This window comes from Vidua macroura, chromosome 5 (genome assembly GCF_024509145.1).
Source record: "Vidua macroura isolate BioBank_ID:100142 chromosome 5, ASM2450914v1, whole genome shotgun sequence".
Lineage (NCBI taxonomy): Eukaryota > Metazoa > Chordata > Aves > Passeriformes > Viduidae > Vidua > Vidua macroura.
Genome location: NC_071575.1, coordinates 73,238,761 through 73,255,224, shown reverse-complemented (window position 1 = coordinate 73,255,224; position 16,464 = coordinate 73,238,761). Strand labels below are relative to the sequence as shown.

The window sequence follows — 16,464 nt, the reverse complement described above, 5'->3', positions numbered from 1 at the left end:
GCTCTTTGTGTATATTTGGGATATTTGGGACCAGCTGCTGTCTCATGGAAGAGCTGCAGATCAGCAGCCTCTTGAACTCCTTTGGGTTTTGTTCCCACTAAACTTCAGGTGAGTTCTGTGGGCATTTGGCCAAGGCTCCTCCTGAGGGAGACACGGCTCCAATTCTGCTGCCGTGTCGGTCCTGACACCTCGGCAGGGTTTGGCTGCTGTGGGAATGAGGCTGGATGTGAGGGAATTGTGATCATCAGGAGCTGTGTCAGCCCTTTCCCCTGAGGAGCAGTGCCAGCAGCTGCTGGTGTCACCAGGCGTGTCCCTTGGCCAGCAGATGTATGCTGGTGACAAAGCAGTGACATGGGGTGGTGGCAGGAGTGCTGGCTGAGGTGACACAGCAGTAACACAGGGTGGTGGCAGGAAGTGCTGGCTGAGGTAACATGGCAGTGACAGGGAGTGCTGACTGTGGTGACACAGAGTGACATGGGGTGGTGACACACACAGGGAGTGCTGGCTGTGGTGACACAGAGTGACATGGGATGGTGGCAGGGAATGCTGGCTGTGGTGACATGGCAGTGACAGGGAGTGCTGGCTGTGGTGACACAGAGTGACATGGGATGGTGGCAGGGAGTGCTGGCTGTGGTGACACAGAGTGACATGGGGTGGTGGCAGGAGTGCTGGCTGTGGTGACATGGCAGTGACACGGGGGTGGCAGGAGTGCTGGCTGTGTCCAGGTGTCCCTGGAGGCTCTCTGGAGCCGTTCCCATGAGGATGTGCTGGAGCCTGGGGCTTGCTGGGGTCGGCCAGGCTGGATCCCTTGGTGTCCTGCCTCTGCAGGGACGTGCAGTGCCTGTGAGAACTGATGGAGAGAGGTTCAGGTTGGATATTTGGAACAAATTCCTGCTGGGCAGGGTGGGCAGGCCCTGGCACAGGTGCCCAGAGCAGCTGGGGCTGCCCCTGGATCCCTGGCAGTGCCCAAGGCCAGGCTGGGCACTGGGGCTGGAGCAGCCTGGGACAGTGGGAGGTGTCCCTGCCATGGCAGGGGTGGCACTGCAGGGGTTCTGGGGTCCCTTCCCACACAACCCATTCCAGAGCTCCATGGCTGTGGAATGCACAGCGGACTGAGACTGAGACAAGTTCTCCCTTCCAGACCCCTCTTTGCTCCTGTCCTGGAACAGCTTCTGTGCATTGTGAGAATTCCATGTGTTCTTCCATGGCTTTTCCAGCCTTGAGCTCTCCAGAGCACTGGTGTCCATTTAAGCCAGAGTTGTGCAGAATTTTATGGAACTCTTGGTGTTTGTGGCCCAGCAGAGAATTGCTGAGGATGTTCTTGTTGGAGGTGTCCCTGCTCATGGCAGGGGTTGGGCTCTCCTGCCAGGGAACAGGGACAGGAGGAGAGGGAGCGGCCTCAGGCTGGGCCAGGGGAGGCTCGGGGTGCACATCAGCAGGAATTTCCCCATGGAAAGGGGGTCAGGCCTTGGCAGGGGCTGCCCAGGGAGTTTTGAAGTGCCCATCCCTGGAGGTGTCCAAGGAATTCCTGGAGGTGGCACTCAGGGCTCTGGACTGGGGATAAGGTGGGGATTGGGCACAGCTGGGACTGGATGGGCTGGGAGGGCTTTTCCAACCTCCCTAAATCTGGGACTCTGTCAAAGACTTTGGGACACAGCTTCCAGATAAAAAGGCGTTAAAGTTTAGAAATAAAATCTTGAACAGTTTTTATTCAGATCAATGCCCTTGGTTTGGGTGAATGTTGTACCTCCAGTTAAGTAATCACTGTTTGGATGATGAGGAAATACATTTATTTTCACATTACATTTAATTTCCATTTGATATGGGGACCTGCTGCTGGTTGGTCTCTGTTTGGGTGTACCCCACAGCACACCAGGAATTCCTGGATTTCAGGAGATTGGTTAAAGCCCAGCTCTGGAGTTGCGGGGGAGCTCATGGGCTGAGCCAGGCTTGGCTCTTCCTCTGTGATCCCATTCTGCTATCTGTGGTTGTTCTGAGCCTCATCCAGCCTGGCCTTGGACACTTCCAGGGCTGAGCAGTTCACATTTACCCAGTGCTGCAGGAGGGGGGAAACTGGGATAACTGGGAGGATCCTGAGTGGCCTGCTGGTGATGCCTTGGCAGGGGCTGTCAGTCCTTGTGATCTTCCTTTGTGCTGAAAGGTTCTGTGAAAGTTCGTTTAGGGAAAAAATGAAGAACCTTTGGCCCTCAGGTACCTTTGGTTATTGGTAACTTTTAAAAATCTTTTCCAGGATTGGAAGCTTGCAAAGGAATTCACACTGGATGAAAACCATTTCCTGAAGCTGGGTCTATTCCAGGAACTGTAACCCAAATGTTTCTCCGTTCGTGGAGGAGATTTCACATTTGAAGAAACTTCTACTGAAGGTAGGAACATCTACCTGTCCTTTTGTCTGGGAGGGCTTTTCCAGCCTCAGGGATCCTGGGATTCACAGTGTGCTGGCCAGGATCCTCCCTAAAACCAGGTTCAGCTGGGAAAAAGTGCCTCTCAGATCCTGATCTCAGGTCCATAATTGCTGGAAAGAGCATGGAACTCCTCTTTCCCTGTTCTCCTAGGCTCTGCTGTGGCTGTTGCAGGAAATTCCCAGTGGAAGTGCCACACTGCACGCTCATCGTGGGGCAGGAAAAGGGAACAGGCCGGGATCTCTCACCAGAGTTCCCCAGGGAGGAGTGGGAACCTTCCAGCAGAGCAGCTCAAGGCACACAGGAGGAGCTGCCCTCTCCTGCAGCAGTAATTCCATCTGGGATTCCCTGGAGGTGTGGGAGCAGCAGGATCCTTCCCAGTGCCAGCAGTGGAGTGGCTCACTCGGGCATTTTCCTGTTGGGAATTCAGTTGGGAAAAGCTCCCCTAGTGCTCCAAAGGGAGAGATTTTATGTAAAACAAGTTCTCCCATGGAAATAGGTGATGAGTTAAAGATGCACAGATTGGAATGGTTAGGTGGGATACTGGGAAGGAATTCCTGCTGGGAGGGTGGTGAGGGCTGGGCTGGAATTCCCAGAGAAGCTGAGGCTGCTCCTGGATCCCTGAAAACGTCCAAGGCCAGGCTGGATGGGGCTTGGAGCACCCTGGCCCTTGTGATGGCTTTGGTAGGCTCAGCCTAATTATTTATGTGTCCCAAGCAGATGTTGATTCCCTGCTGTTCCTCTTCCTTCTGGGGTCACTCCCAAATCCACTGACCCTGGTTTGGGATCTGCCTGTGCCTTTTCCTTTTTCTAATTTGTGCTGATTCATGTCTTGCCTTTCATCCCACTGCTGAGTCACCAAAGGAAGGGAGTTTTGCTCTAAAGCTGTTTGGGAATTCCATGCCCAGCCCTTCCATGGGAATTCAGCAGAGCCATTGATCAGCCTGGCCCTGTCCATCTCTGTTTTCCAGGTGGATTTTCCAGTGGTGGAACAGTTTGCTGAAAAAGCTGGTTTGGGGGGTTCACATTCAGCAGCTTCAGTAAAGTGAGATTTTATTCCCTGGAGCTGGGATAACTGGAATTAAAGGTGGAGAATTCTTGGATGGGTGTGTAGTCCTGGTGTGCTCCAAACTTCCTCCCATACTGGAATTGGAGGGAATTCCCTATGTTTTGGGGTATTTTTTTGTTGCTTTGTGTAGCAAAGCTTAAAATTATTTGTTCTTATGGAGAAAATAGGGGAGATTTTGTATTAAAACTTGGGGAAAAAAAAAAAAAGAAAAAAAAAAAGAATCAGCTTGAAATTCCCATCAGGAATCTCTGTCTGTCCAGGCTGAAATCCACCCTAAATGGAACTGGGACCTGTTCAGGTGGGCCAGAACTGCCGGAGTTGGGGTTGGCTTTGGGATTTTGTACTGGATGTTACCGGCATGGCAGGAGGATCCCCAAACTCTTTTTGGGAATGTCCTTCCCTCAGCAGTTCCATGTGCTCCCACCTAGTGGAAACATTCAGTGTTTTATTTTAGCAGGAATGGTCTTAAATGGGCCTAAAAAATCAGTAAATCTTGGGAATTTTGTCCTGGTTTCCAGGAGGAGTTGCCTGTGGGGTTCCTGCCCCTCTGTGCTCACTTTTCCTGGCGTTGGAGTGCACAGAGCATTTTGGAAAGTTTGGAAAATGCTGTGGATATTTTGTCTGTGCCTTTGTTTGCTGAGGCTCAGGGAGGCCCTTGGTGACACAGAACTGGCTGGGAATAACCCTGGGAGAAATCACAGCAACCCAGGGCCTGGATACTCCTGGCGCCTTGGGACTGGGGGGGCTGGGAAAGGCTCCGGGACCAGGGAGTCACCTGGGAGTGACCCTGGCACTGGCACCATGCCCTGGGTCCCTTTGGGGTCACCTGGGAGTGACCCTGGCACTGGCACCACGCCCCAGGTCCCTTTGGGGTCACCTGGGAGTGACCCTGGCACTGGCACCACGCCCTGGGTCCCTTTGGGGTCACCTGGGAGTGACCCTGGCACTGGCACCACGCCCCTGGGTCGATTCCCTGCTGTTCCCACTGCAGTCCCCAAAGGGAGCCTTGGTTTCCAGGAGGCTGGGTGATCATCCATGAAAAAGAAATAATTAAAGGACAAATTCCCCACTGGTATTCCCAGCCAGGAGCTCGTTGGGCTCAGAACATTCTGTGTAAAACATTGATTTTTGTCCTTTATGCAAATGAGCAGCTCTGGGGCAGGTGCTGTCCAGGACACGGCTCTGGGGAGGGTGGAAAATGAAATAAAATTAAATACAATAAAATAAAATAACATACAAAATTACATATAAATAAAATATAATATGTGTCCTCCCCCTAGCTCCTGAGCAGATGGAGAAGGAGAAAAAGAACTAAACAGAGCAGAGGGGGTCCTTTATTTGAGGTTTTTAACAGCAAGTGCAATACTTATTGGAACTTTCTATAAACTCAGCTGGAATTTTGTTGGCAGAGAATTGAATAATCCCAGCCCTGAGGAGGCAGGGTTTGTTAGTCTTGGAATTCTGTGTCAGAACAGGGAAATTAAATATCTCCTGCATTGTCCCAAAATTCAAACACCCCAACACTGTTTTTTATCGTTAATAGGAATTTATTTATGGGTTGGAAACTGGTGCTGCTGTGCTGGGACAGGGGGGCTTTAATCCAGGTGGAGCCCAAAGACACACCTACAGAAATCACCTTCCCTGCTGGCCTCAGGCTGAGGGAGGGCAGGGATGGATGGGATCTTGGGAATTGGGAATTCCTGGCTGGGCTGGAATTGCCAGAGCAGCTGGGGCTACCCCTGGATCCCTGGCAGTGCCCAAGGCCAGGCTGGGCACTGGGGCTGGAGCAGCCTGGGACAGTGGGAGGTGTCCCTGCCGTGGCAGGGGTGGCACTGCAGGGGCTCTGGGGTCCCTTCCCACCCAAACCACTCCAGGATTCCCTGAGCCTTTGGTGCCCACAGAGAGGATCTTTAATTGCTGTGGTTAATGAGCTGTCCCAGAGCCTGCTGCCTGCAGGGGTTGCCATGGGGCTCTCCTTGGCTGCAGCCTCTCTCCTCCTTCCCAGCCCTGCAGTCCTGCAGAGCCTTGGTGGCTTGGGCTGACCCTGGAATTCCCCTGCGTGGGGTTTGGAGATGCTCCCTGGAATGCATCTCAGATCTGACTGTGCTGCAGGTACTGACACAGAGCTGCTCTCCTGGAGCCCTCGTGGGTTTTGCTCTCATTGGATAGTCCACAGATAAAATCAGCAGCTGGGAAGAGCTTTGAGTGTCCACCTGAAAAAGGGAAAACAGCTCTGCTTTACTGGTGGAAGAGTGACCTAAATTTAAGTACTGAGATGGCAGAAGTGGCAGATCCCATGGAAACAGAGAGTTCTGGAATGGTTGGGTGGGAATGGGCCCCAAAGCCCCTGCAGTGCCACCCCTGCCATGGCAGGGACACCTCCCACTGTCCCAGGCTGCTCCAGCCCCAGTGCCCAGCCTGGCCTTGGGCACTGCCAGGGATCCAGGGGCAGCCCCAGCTGCTCTGGCAATTCCAGCCCAGCCCCTCTCCACTCTCCCAGGGAAGGTCAGGCAGCTTTTCTTGGAGATGTAGAAAAAGTTCAGGAAAGCTGTGGAATTGCCAGGATTACAATGGGTGTCAGTTTGGAAAGTGAGAATTCCATGTGGATTCTATGCCAGTGAAGGGAATATTTCTGCATTTGGGTTGACTGAGCCCCCAAACCTCCTTCACTGAAGGCCTTTGGTGCCAGATTTTCCCTCGGTGAATTTATAACCAAGCAGAGATGGTTAAAAATACCCAAAGAACAGTTTGTGAGGAACACACCGAGCCCAGCAGTGCTGTCACTGCAGTGTCACGTAGGTTGAGCATTCAGATGGCTGCTCCCAACTCCGAAATTCAGTGCTGAAATCCCAGAATCCCAAAATCCCTGGGGCTGGAAAAGCCCTCCCAGCCCATCCAGTCCAAACTGTGCCTGACCCCACCTGTCCCCAGCCCACAGCCCTGAGTGCCACCTCCAGGAATTCCTTGGACACCTCCAGGAATGGGGGCTCCAAACCCCCCTGGGCAGCCCCTGCCGAGACCTGACCCCCTTTCCATGGGGAAATTCCTGCTGATATCCAACCTCACCTCCCCTGGCCCAGCCTGAGGCCGTTCCCTCTGCTCCTGTCCCTGTTCCCTGGAGCACAGCCCGACCCCCCCGACTGTCCCCTCCTGCCAGGGACTTGTGCAGAGCCACAAGGTCCCCCCTGAGCCTCCTTTGCTCCAGGCTCAGCCCCTTCCCAGCTCCCTCGGCCTCTCCTGGGGCTCCAGCCCCGTCCCAGCTCCGTTCCTGGGCACTCCAGCCCCTAAGGGTCATTCCTGGGGCACTGCACTTTGAATTCCCCATTTCCATCCACTGCTACCCCAACCCTAGTTTGCCCTTTTGTTATCCTGATTTTTCTCTGTGTGAGTTCTATTAATGATGTTTTTCCACTTTGCTTTCCTAATACCTGAAATTTTGGAAAAGCTGTGAGTTACATCAAACCAAGGCATTGTTCAGACCACTCCTAGGAGACTCTTCCAGGGCTCTTCCTCTTGCTTAACATTTCCTCTTCCAATTCTGCCCTTCACCGTCTCACCTCAGCTCCTCAAAAACCCTTCACAGTTCTGTTCTGGCCCAGCACCAGGTACAGAATTCACAGAATCCTGGGATGGGTTGGGTGGGAAGGGACCTCAGATCCCCTCCAGTGCCACCCCTCCATGGCAGGGACACCTCCCTCTGTCCCAGGCTGCTCCAGCCCCAGTGCCCAGCCTGGCCTTGGGCACTGCCAGGGATGCAGGGGCAGCCCCAGCTGCTCTGGCAATTCCAGCCCAGCCAGGAATTCCCAATTCCCAAGATCCCATCCATCGCTGCCCTCTGGCAGTGGGAGCCATTCCCTGTGTCCTGTCCCTGCAGGCCTTGTCCCCAGTCCCTGTGCAGCCATTAACACAAACAGCAGGCAGTGGCTGTCACTCCCCAGGGACACAGGGGACACATCTGGACACATCCTGGGCAGTGCCAGCCCTGGCTCCCACACTCTGCACACGCAGCCCCTGGGCTCAGCCGTGTCCCTGTGCCACATTCCCAAATGATCCAGCAGCACCATGTGACTCCATACCCAGGATCACAAGGCTGTTTTTAACCTAACCCACATCCTCATTTCCACACACAGAACTCTCTCCATCCTTTCCTTTGGCTTTTTCCAGCATCCAAATTTTCCCCGTGCCTGATCCTCAGCTGGTCGCATTCTGCATAACCTCAGCTACAGGGCAGCCTGGACATTGTCCTCCTAAAAACCCATTTTCCCTCCAGGAATGACACTCAGGGGGATCCGCCTTCCAGTCACCAGAGCAGGGCCTTGCAAAAGGGTGAAGACCCCAATTTTCCCATTAGATTTTAAATCTCTCAGTCCTTCATGGTGTAACTTCCACAGTGAAGCTCTGAATGAAGCATTCACAGAACCACGACATGGAACAGGGGAAAAACAGACTTCCTTTTACACATCAGGATTTTCCCACTTGGAATCCTGGGGGCAGCTCTGGAGAGCCCTGGAGGGGCTGGAGAGGGTCCAGGGAATGGAGCTGGGAAGGGGCTGGAGCCCCAGGAGAAGCTGAGGGAGCTGGGAAGGGGCTGAGCCTGGAGCAAAGGAGGCTCAGGGGGGACCTTGTGGCTCTGCACAAGTCCCTGGCAGGAGGGGACAGCCGGGGGGGTCGGGCTGTGCTCCAGGGAACAGGGACAGGAGGAGAGGGAACGGCCTCAGGCTGGGCCAGGGGAGGTCAGGGTGGATTTTGGGGAAATTCCTTCCCCAGGAGGGTTGGAAAGCACTGGATGGAGTCCCCGTCCCTGAAAGTGTTCAAAAAATGTGTGGATGTGGCACTTGAGGACACGGGGTGGTAGTGGCTGGGGTTGATGGTGGGACTCGATGGTCTCAGAGGTCTTCTGCGACCTCAGTGATCCCGTGATCATCCACAGTGGGTGTGGAGCAGTAACCGGTGCTTTCCCGCCCCCAGCCAGTTGCGTCCCATCACCATGTTCTGGAAGTTTGATTTGAACACAACGTCACACGTGGACAAGCTGCTGGACAAGGAGGATGTGACCCTGGAGGAGCTGATGGACGAGGATGACGTCCTGCAGGAATGCAAGGCCCAGAACCGGCGGCTGCTGGACTTCCTGTGCCAGCAGCACTGCATGGAGCAGCTGGTCACCCTCATCACCCACGAGCCCCCCGTGGACATGGACGAGAAGGTCCGATTCAAGTAGGTATTGGATCCCTGCTCCCCCGGGACATGCCAGCCAGGGATCCCGGGGCTGGAAACAGAGATTCCACCTGGGTTCCGTCCCACCGCCAGGGGTGGCACCTCCTGGGGGCGAGGGAGGCTTCGAGCTCTGGGGATGTTCCAGCATTTGGGGTTTGCAGGGAATTGGTTTGCTTTTGATGGTTTGACGTTGAGTTGGTCTCCAAAAAAAATCCTATTTCAAGTAATGTCTCAAAAAAAACATAGCTCAAGTAATGTCTCAAATAATCAAATCTCAAATAATGTCAAAAAAAAAAATCCTATCTCAAGTAAAGTCTCCAAAAAATCTTATCCCACTCTTCCCTCAAAATTCAAAGCCACTTGAGTAAGTTTTTATAGGAAAGGGAAGCACAAGAGGTACAAATCTCAGAACTCAATGGGTTTCCAATCCCATAGAACAAAGTGAGCTGGAAAATGAATAAAATCTGGAATATTTTCAGTGTGCTGCACGTCCAGATCCTGCTGATTTCAGGGATCACAGCTCCAGGCAGGCCCTGCCTCTGCTCAGACCACACTGAGCTCCTCACAGGGGCTTGCTTCTCACCAAAGTTGTGTTTATGGATTTTTAACCCAATGTATACTCAAAAATATTGACATTTGGGTTTGTGGAGTTTGTTTGCTTTTGTGAAGTTTATATAAAAATAAAAGGCTGCTCTGGCTATAAATAAATGAAACTGGGCAGGTTTTTCCTGGTGGGAATGGATCAGGGCTGGGGTTGGTGGAAAGCCACAGAAGTGCCACGTTCAGGTGTGGTTTTGGCTAAGAGTTGATAATGGTGTGAGGTGGCTGTTCCCAGGTGAGTGAATGCCCAGGAGTATGTGGGGTAATAACATGGAATATCCTGTGGCTGCTGTGCGAGGGTGAATTTGGGACCCACCCTGCTCTGAAGGGACCCACCTGCAGAGCTGCCTCAGCCCTGGGGCCAGCAAAGGACCTGGAGCAAGTCCAGAGGAGCTGCTCCCAGGGCTGGAGCCTCTCTGCTCTGGCGTCAGACTGGGAGAGGTGGGAATGTTCCCCTGGAGAAGGGAAGGATCCAGGGAGAGCCTCCAGCACATTCCAGGCCCTAAAGGGGCTCCAGGAGAGCTGCAGAGGGACTGGGGACAAGGCCTGCAGGGACAGGACACAGGGAATGGCTCCCACTGCCAGAGGGCAGGGATGGATGGGATCTTGGGAATTGGGAATTCCTGGCTGGGCTGGAATTGCCAGAGCAGCTGGGGCTGCCCCTGGATCCCTGGCAGTGCCCAAGGCCAGGCTGGGCACTGGGGCTGGAGCAGCCTGGGCCAGTGGGAGGTGTCCCTGCCATGGCAGGGGTGGCACTGCAGGGGCTTTGGGGTCCCTTCCCACACAATGATCCCAAGGTTCCCTGATTGTTTCCAAACAGGTGAAGAATGAGGGAAGGGGGGGACAAGGACAAAGGTTTCAAGAAGGAAATTCCTGCTGGGACACCGAGGGCTGATGTTCATGGAGCATTTTCTTGGCAGCACTTGGAACTCCCAGGCAGAAAGGGAACTTGGGGCTTCCAGGCCCAGAAGCGTTTCCAAAGCCTGGAGAGGGGAAGGAGGGTTTGAGCTCATTAGAAATCAGGGAAGCTTTTGGGATAAATAAAACCTGAGCAGCAGAAAGAATGGACTCTGTAAATCCAGATGGAATCCCACTTTTGGCTCTTTGGGAAAGGTTATAAAAGTTGGTGAAGTGGAACAAGGAGAAACTTTATAGCTTTGGAAGGATCTGGGGCTCAGGATATGTAGAGAGGGGATCATCCAAGGGCTTTATCCCTGGAACAGTGGGAGATGGAGGTTCATAAAGTTGGGAGGGGAAACTGCAAACAGGAAGTGTCCCTGGAAAATCCCCATCCAAGCAGAACTTGTGGAATTAAACCCCTGAAAGGAGGCTGGAGCAGGAAAGGAGAGTGTGAATCTTGGATCTGCAAATGAGCTGCTGAGCCCAGGGGTGAGGGAAGCTCAGCTTCCAGGGGTCGGAGGGGGAGTTTGGGTGAGGTGAGTTCCCTGCAGCCTGGAAACCTCCAGGGCTGGGATGTGGTGCCAGAACGGGAATGGTGAGGGGTTGGATCAGACCTGGGGCTGTGAGAGCTGCAGGAGCAGAACCTGCTGGGACAGGGAGAGCTCCCATTTCTCCACTGTCCATGGGATGTGTATCCCAGGGAGGCTCCACACACAGATCTTTAGGAATTGTGGGTGCTTTTTGCATGGAATGAGCCAGGAAAAGGAGAAAAGAGTCCTGGTGTCCCCTCGGGGCTGTAAGGGATGTAGGGGCTGGAAGGTCCCTCTGCGGTGGTGACAGTGACATCCTCAGCCTCAGCTCCTTGGGCAGCACCAAGCCTGGAACAGCAGCAGCAGGGCCTGAGGGGCTTTTGGAACCTCCAGGGCTGGAACTGCAGGAACAGGAGGAGGCTGCTGCAGGAGGGAATGGTGCAGGGAAAGGGTCAAAGCTCCCAGTTGGCCCAGAAGTGTTTTAGTGGCTTGTGGGGAGTGCAGAGCTTGGATTGCAGAGATTGGGAAAGATCCTGGTGTAGAAACCTGGTGTGGTCACAAGTCACTAATAACACATTGTGGGAAAAGTGTTCCTACCAGAGGGAATCAGTCATGGGGTGGGCATGGTGGGATGGGACCCCAGAGCCCCTGCAGTGCCACCCCTGCCATGGCAGGGACACCTCCCACTGTCCCAGGCTGCTCCAGCCCCAGTGTCCAGCCTGGCCTTGGGCACTGCTGGGGATGCAGGGGCAGCCCCAGCTGCTCTGGGCACCCTGTGCCAGGGCCTGCCCACACTGCCAGCCAGGAATTCCTTCACCTCCTGAGACCTTGGCGGAGGGCAGATCCGCAGAGTTCCCATCTCACCTGTGGTCGCTGCGGGTGTGTCGCTGCAGGTATCCCAACACGGCCTGCGAGCTGCTGACCTCGGACGTGCCGCAGATCAACGACAAACTGGGCGGGGACGAGACCCTGCTCAACATCCTCTACGACTTCCTGGACCACGAGCCCCCCCTGAACCCCCTCCTCGCCAGCTTCTTCAGCAAGACCATCGGGAACCTCATTGCACGGAAAACAGAACAGGTGGGGATGGGATCTGTCCCGATCCAGGCAATTCCCCGGCACTGCACTGCCCGTGTTGTGTCCTTGCTGTGAGCTCGTGGTATTCCTCGACCTGGGTTTAAGGTTGGAGGTGAAATGGAGTCTCTGGAAAGTTCTGGAATTCCTCAGTGCGGGGAGATGCTGGTGTGGACAGACTCTTCCCAGAGTTTTGGGTTAGGATCTGCCACGGCCGGGATATCCCCATGGCACAGCTAAAGCTTCACTTTTCATACCAAGGCATTTTGAGGATCATCAGAGTCATCCCAATCCATAAACAAGGCCTCAGGCTCATCCTTATGGAAGAGGTGCTGAGGCATGGGCTGAACAGAGATTCAGGAATACTCACATCCCAGTAAATGCTGGGGCTGTAAATGCTGCCTGATAGGGAGCTTGAGAGGAAAGGGAAATTCTCCAGCTTCACTTATTTCCTTGGCATTGGGTTTCTCTGTGGCACAGAGGGGAGAAAAGTTGGCAGAAAAGATCTGATTTGGTGTTGCCTTGGAATAAGAAGTATTCCCTTGTTCCCTGGAGAGTTCCCAACCCAAGGTCGGTGATTGAGACACAAAGGAGAAGCTCCAGGAGTTGTGGGGGATTTGTGAGGGAGCTGTGTGTCCTGCTGGCAGCTGATGCAGGCTCCTGTTTCCACAGGTGATCTCATTTTTGAGGAAAAAGGACAAGTTCCTGAGCCTGGTGCTAAAGCACATCGACACCTCTGCCATGATGGACCTGCTGCTGCGCCTCATCAGCTGCGTGGAGCCCACGGCGCTGCGCCAGGACGTGCTCAACGTGAGGGCCTTCCCCTCCCAGCCCCTGTCCCTGCCTGGCTCGGGACAGATGGGGTCTGTGGGTGTTCCATCCCAGGAGCAGATCCACCCCTCTGGCAGCTCCTGTTCCCAGGGCTGGGGTCGCTCCGTGGGCTCCCTCAGCTCCGTTGTGGCTCCAGGCCAGCAGCCTGGGTCACTCCTGGCAGCAAAGGGGTTCCCACTCATTGTTCCATGGAGCAGCCTCTCTTTAGTCCAGCTGGAAAGCTTGGAGAAAGGGAAACTGTGTTCTTCCCAGTGTTCAGAAATTCAGACATTGATTGGGACAGTAATTGGTGTAATTCCTTACTATGTTCAAAGAATCATAGAATCATGGAATCCTGGGATGGTTTGGGTGGGAAGGGACCCCAGAGCCCTGCAGTGCCACCCCTGCCATGGCAGGGACACCTCCCACTGTCCCAGGCTGCTCCAGCCCCAGTGCCCAGCCTGGCCTTGGGCACTGCCAGGGACCAGGGGCAGCCCCAGCTGCTCTGGCAATTCCAGCCCAGCCAGGAATTCCCAATTCCCAAGATCCCATCCATCCTCTGGCAGTGGGAGCCATTCCCTGTGTCCTGTCCCTGCAGGCCTTGTCCCCAGTCCCTCTGCAGCTCTCCTGGAGCCCCTTTAGGGCCTGGCAGAGCTCTGAGCTCTCCCTGGAGCCTTCTCCTCTCCAGGTGAGCCCCCCCAGCTCTCCCAGCCAGGCTCAGGAGCAGAGAGGCTCCAGTCCTATTCCTGGAAATGTTTTTCCTTGTAATGGAAGTTTGCTCATTTCCCAGGCAACTGAGTTTGGGCATTGTTGGGATGAGTCTGGGGGATGTCACACATCCAGCAGTTTTTCTGGAAACAGGTGGGGATGAGGGGCTGAGCCTGCATGAGAGGCTGGGAGAGAGAAATGGAAGAGAGCCTTTGGAGAGGACCTTCCTGGTTTGCCTGGGCCAGAAAGGGGGATAGGGAGTGGTTTGCATGGAGAACAGGAAGTTGTGGAGCAAGGTGAAGGTAGTGACAGCTGTTCCAACATCTGGCAGGAGGTGGAATTGCTGAGTGTGAGCAGCAGGAAGAGCAGGAGCTGCTGGGAGAATGTGGTGGGGTTCTGCCACCACTGCTCAGATGAGGCTGTTTGTCCCTGGAACATTCCAGGTTTCCAGAGGGGTCTGTGTGTTAGTTCCATGGCAGGATGCAAATCCAAATCCATCCCCATCCATGCTGACGCAAATCCGAATCCATCCCTGTCCCTGCCTCAGGGATGGGATTAGGAGAAGGAAGGAAGGGCTTCCCCTTCTTGCAGAGCTTCCCAGTGCCCCTCTTGTTCAGAGTTTTTGGACATCCACCGAGGATTTTCTCTGCTGCTCTTTTCCCTGCAGTGGCTGAATGAAGCCAGGATTATCCAGAGACTCGTGGAGCTGATCCATTCGAGCCAGGATGAGGATGTGAGTGGCAGCTGGCCTGGGCATTTGGGGGGCTGGTTCCTGCAGGGTCCGGGAGATTTCTGTTTGCCTTGTCCTGGTGACCTGTGGAGGAGCCACCAGGAATGGCCTTGGGATGTCCCTTCATCTGCTTTTGACTTACTTTACTCCCAATTTCTTGGTTCTGCTGCCTCAGTTCATCTCAATCCTACACACAGTGGGGATTTCCCTTGGGATTAGGGAGGAACCTGCTGTTCCTGGAAGATTCTTTAAAAACAGCCACTTTATGCCATTTTTAAATTGTCCTAGCCCTGAGTAGGAATTCAGTGATAAAGTCCAGAAAATGTAGTTCTCTGAGCCAAATTCCCTCGGCTCATCCCAGGCAAACTTCCCTCTGTGAGGGAAAACTGGGAACATCCCCATGGATTTGTGTTGGAGCAGATGCTGAGGTACAGCAGCTGCAGAGAGGCTTTGCCTGATGGCCAGAACCAGAGGATGAATTCCTCAAACACCCCTGGAAAGCCTTTTAAATCCCCGGAATTAAATGGTGAAAGGTTTTCTCAAGCTAAAAGCTGAGCAGTGGGAGGAAGGATGGGATGTTTGTGTTATGGGTGTGCAGATTAGCAGGATTGAGGAGAGAAAAAGAAATCCTCACCCCTGAGCTCCTGAACTGCTCTTGATGGTCGTGTTTGGGCCAATCTCCTTTGAGTGCAAAGCCTGTTGATGCTGCTACTCCAGGAGTGTCCAGCCCTGAGTAACTCCTGGGGGAGCAGGAATGGGATTGATCCCAGCTGGAGCATTCCCAGCCTGGCTGGGCTTGGCCCCGGCGCTGATGCTGCTCCTGTCCCTGTTTCCAGAGGCAATCCAACGCTTCCCAGACCCTGTGTGACATCATCAGGCTGAGCAGAGACCAGAGCACTCAGCTCCAGGATGTCCCGGAGCCAGATCCACTTCTCACAGCACTGGAATCGTGAGTACTGGGGGCACTGGGCATGCTGGGGGCACTGGGTGCACTGGGAGGGGCTCCTGGATGGCTCTGCAGGGCGCAGACAGAGCAGGGATGTTCCTTTGGAGCTGGAGCAGCTCTGAAGGGCCTCTTCAGCAGTCTGGGGTTTGGGGCTCTGTCCAGAGGCAGGAGAGGGGGTCAAGGAGCCCAAAGGTCCCAACCTGATCCAGAGTGAGGCAAAAACCCAAGGAATTCCAGCCTGGAGAAGGGAGGGTTGTGTGGGGACCTCACAGCACCTTCAGGGTCTGAAGGGATCTCAGAGGAAGCCAGAGGGGGATTGTTCATCCAGAACTGAAGTGCCAGGACAAGGGGAGAACATGAAGCTGCCAGAGGACAGGGATTGATAGGATCTTGGGAATTAGGAATTCCTGGCTGGGCTGGAATTGCCAGAGCAGCTGGGGCTGCCCCTGGATCCCTGGCAGTGCCCAAGGCCAGGCTGGGCACTGGGGCTGGAGCAGCCTGGGACAGTGGGAGGTGTCCCTGCCGTGGCAGGGGTGGCACTGGAGAAGCTCTGAGCTCCCTTCCCACCCAACCCATTCCAGGATTCCCTGATTTCCCAGATAACATTCAGTGTGTACCAGAAGTGTTGATTTTCCCAGTTTTGCTTCTTTTCTGGTGTTGTTTCTTTGCTCTTTGAATGAACATTCAATTATTTATGTCCTGTGTTTTCTGCTTCTTATTGTTTCTTCAAACCTAAAATCTCCTTGAGATTCTCCAGGAGACTGAAACTAAAAAGGCTCTTTTAGGTCTGGAGGCAACATTTTGTCAGGAAAGGGCTGGAAGGAGCCATGGAAGGGACAGGGGCTTCCAGTTCCCCTGAGATATTTCTGTCCACCCAGAGCTCTGAATTTAGGTGGCACGGGGGATCTTTTCTCCTGGTCCAGGGCTGTCACTTCCTCCATGACTGTGGGATAATTCCTGGGATGGGACCTGGTGTGTGCAGGTGGGAATGGGATGTGGCTTATCGCAGCACTTGGAAGCCACTGGGACCATCCTGGGCTTGCCATGGAGCTCCACCCCTACCAGGAGCTGCTACTCTTCCATAAATTTTTCATTTCCCTCACTGCTCCTGCAGGAATGAGGTAGATCCAGCCTTTGTGCTATGGCCTGACAGAATCCTGTGCTAGGGAAGTGTTGACCTTTCATGGAACCCTGGAAGGGGTTGGATGGGAAGGGACCTCAGATTCCCTCCAGTGCCACCCCTGCCATGTCCCAGGCTTCTCCAAGCCCCAGTGTCCAGCTTGGCCTTGGACACTGCCAGGGCTGCTCTGGGAACTCCAGCCCAGCCTCTCCCCACCCTCCCAGGCAGGAATTCCTAATTCCCAAGATCCCATCCATCCCTGCCCTCTGGCAGTGGGAGCCATTCCCTATGTCCTGTCCCTGCAGGCCTTGTCCCCAGTCCCTCTGCAGCTCTCCTGGAGCCT

At 54.3% G+C, this 16,464-nt stretch overlaps 1 protein-coding gene across 2 annotated transcripts in view; it reads left to right on the top strand.

Annotated features, from left to right (window-relative positions):
• The window catches only part of PPP6R2 (protein phosphatase 6 regulatory subunit 2), a 62,575-nt gene that overhangs the window by 24,832 nt on the left and 21,279 nt on the right, over window positions 1-16,464 (top strand). For both annotated transcript variants that reach the window (XM_053977062.1, XM_053977063.1), the window contains exons 2-7: window positions 2,252-2,384; window positions 8,458-8,703; window positions 11,627-11,813; window positions 12,480-12,617; window positions 13,993-14,058; window positions 14,892-15,004. In XM_053977062.1, the coding sequence (XP_053833037.1) occupies window positions 8,477-8,703; window positions 11,627-11,813; window positions 12,480-12,617; window positions 13,993-14,058; window positions 14,892-15,004 (731 nt within the window). In that variant the 5' untranslated portion in view covers window positions 2,252-2,384; window positions 8,458-8,476. The remainder of the gene's footprint in view (window positions 1-2,251; window positions 2,385-8,457; window positions 8,704-11,626; window positions 11,814-12,479; window positions 12,618-13,992; window positions 14,059-14,891; window positions 15,005-16,464) is intronic.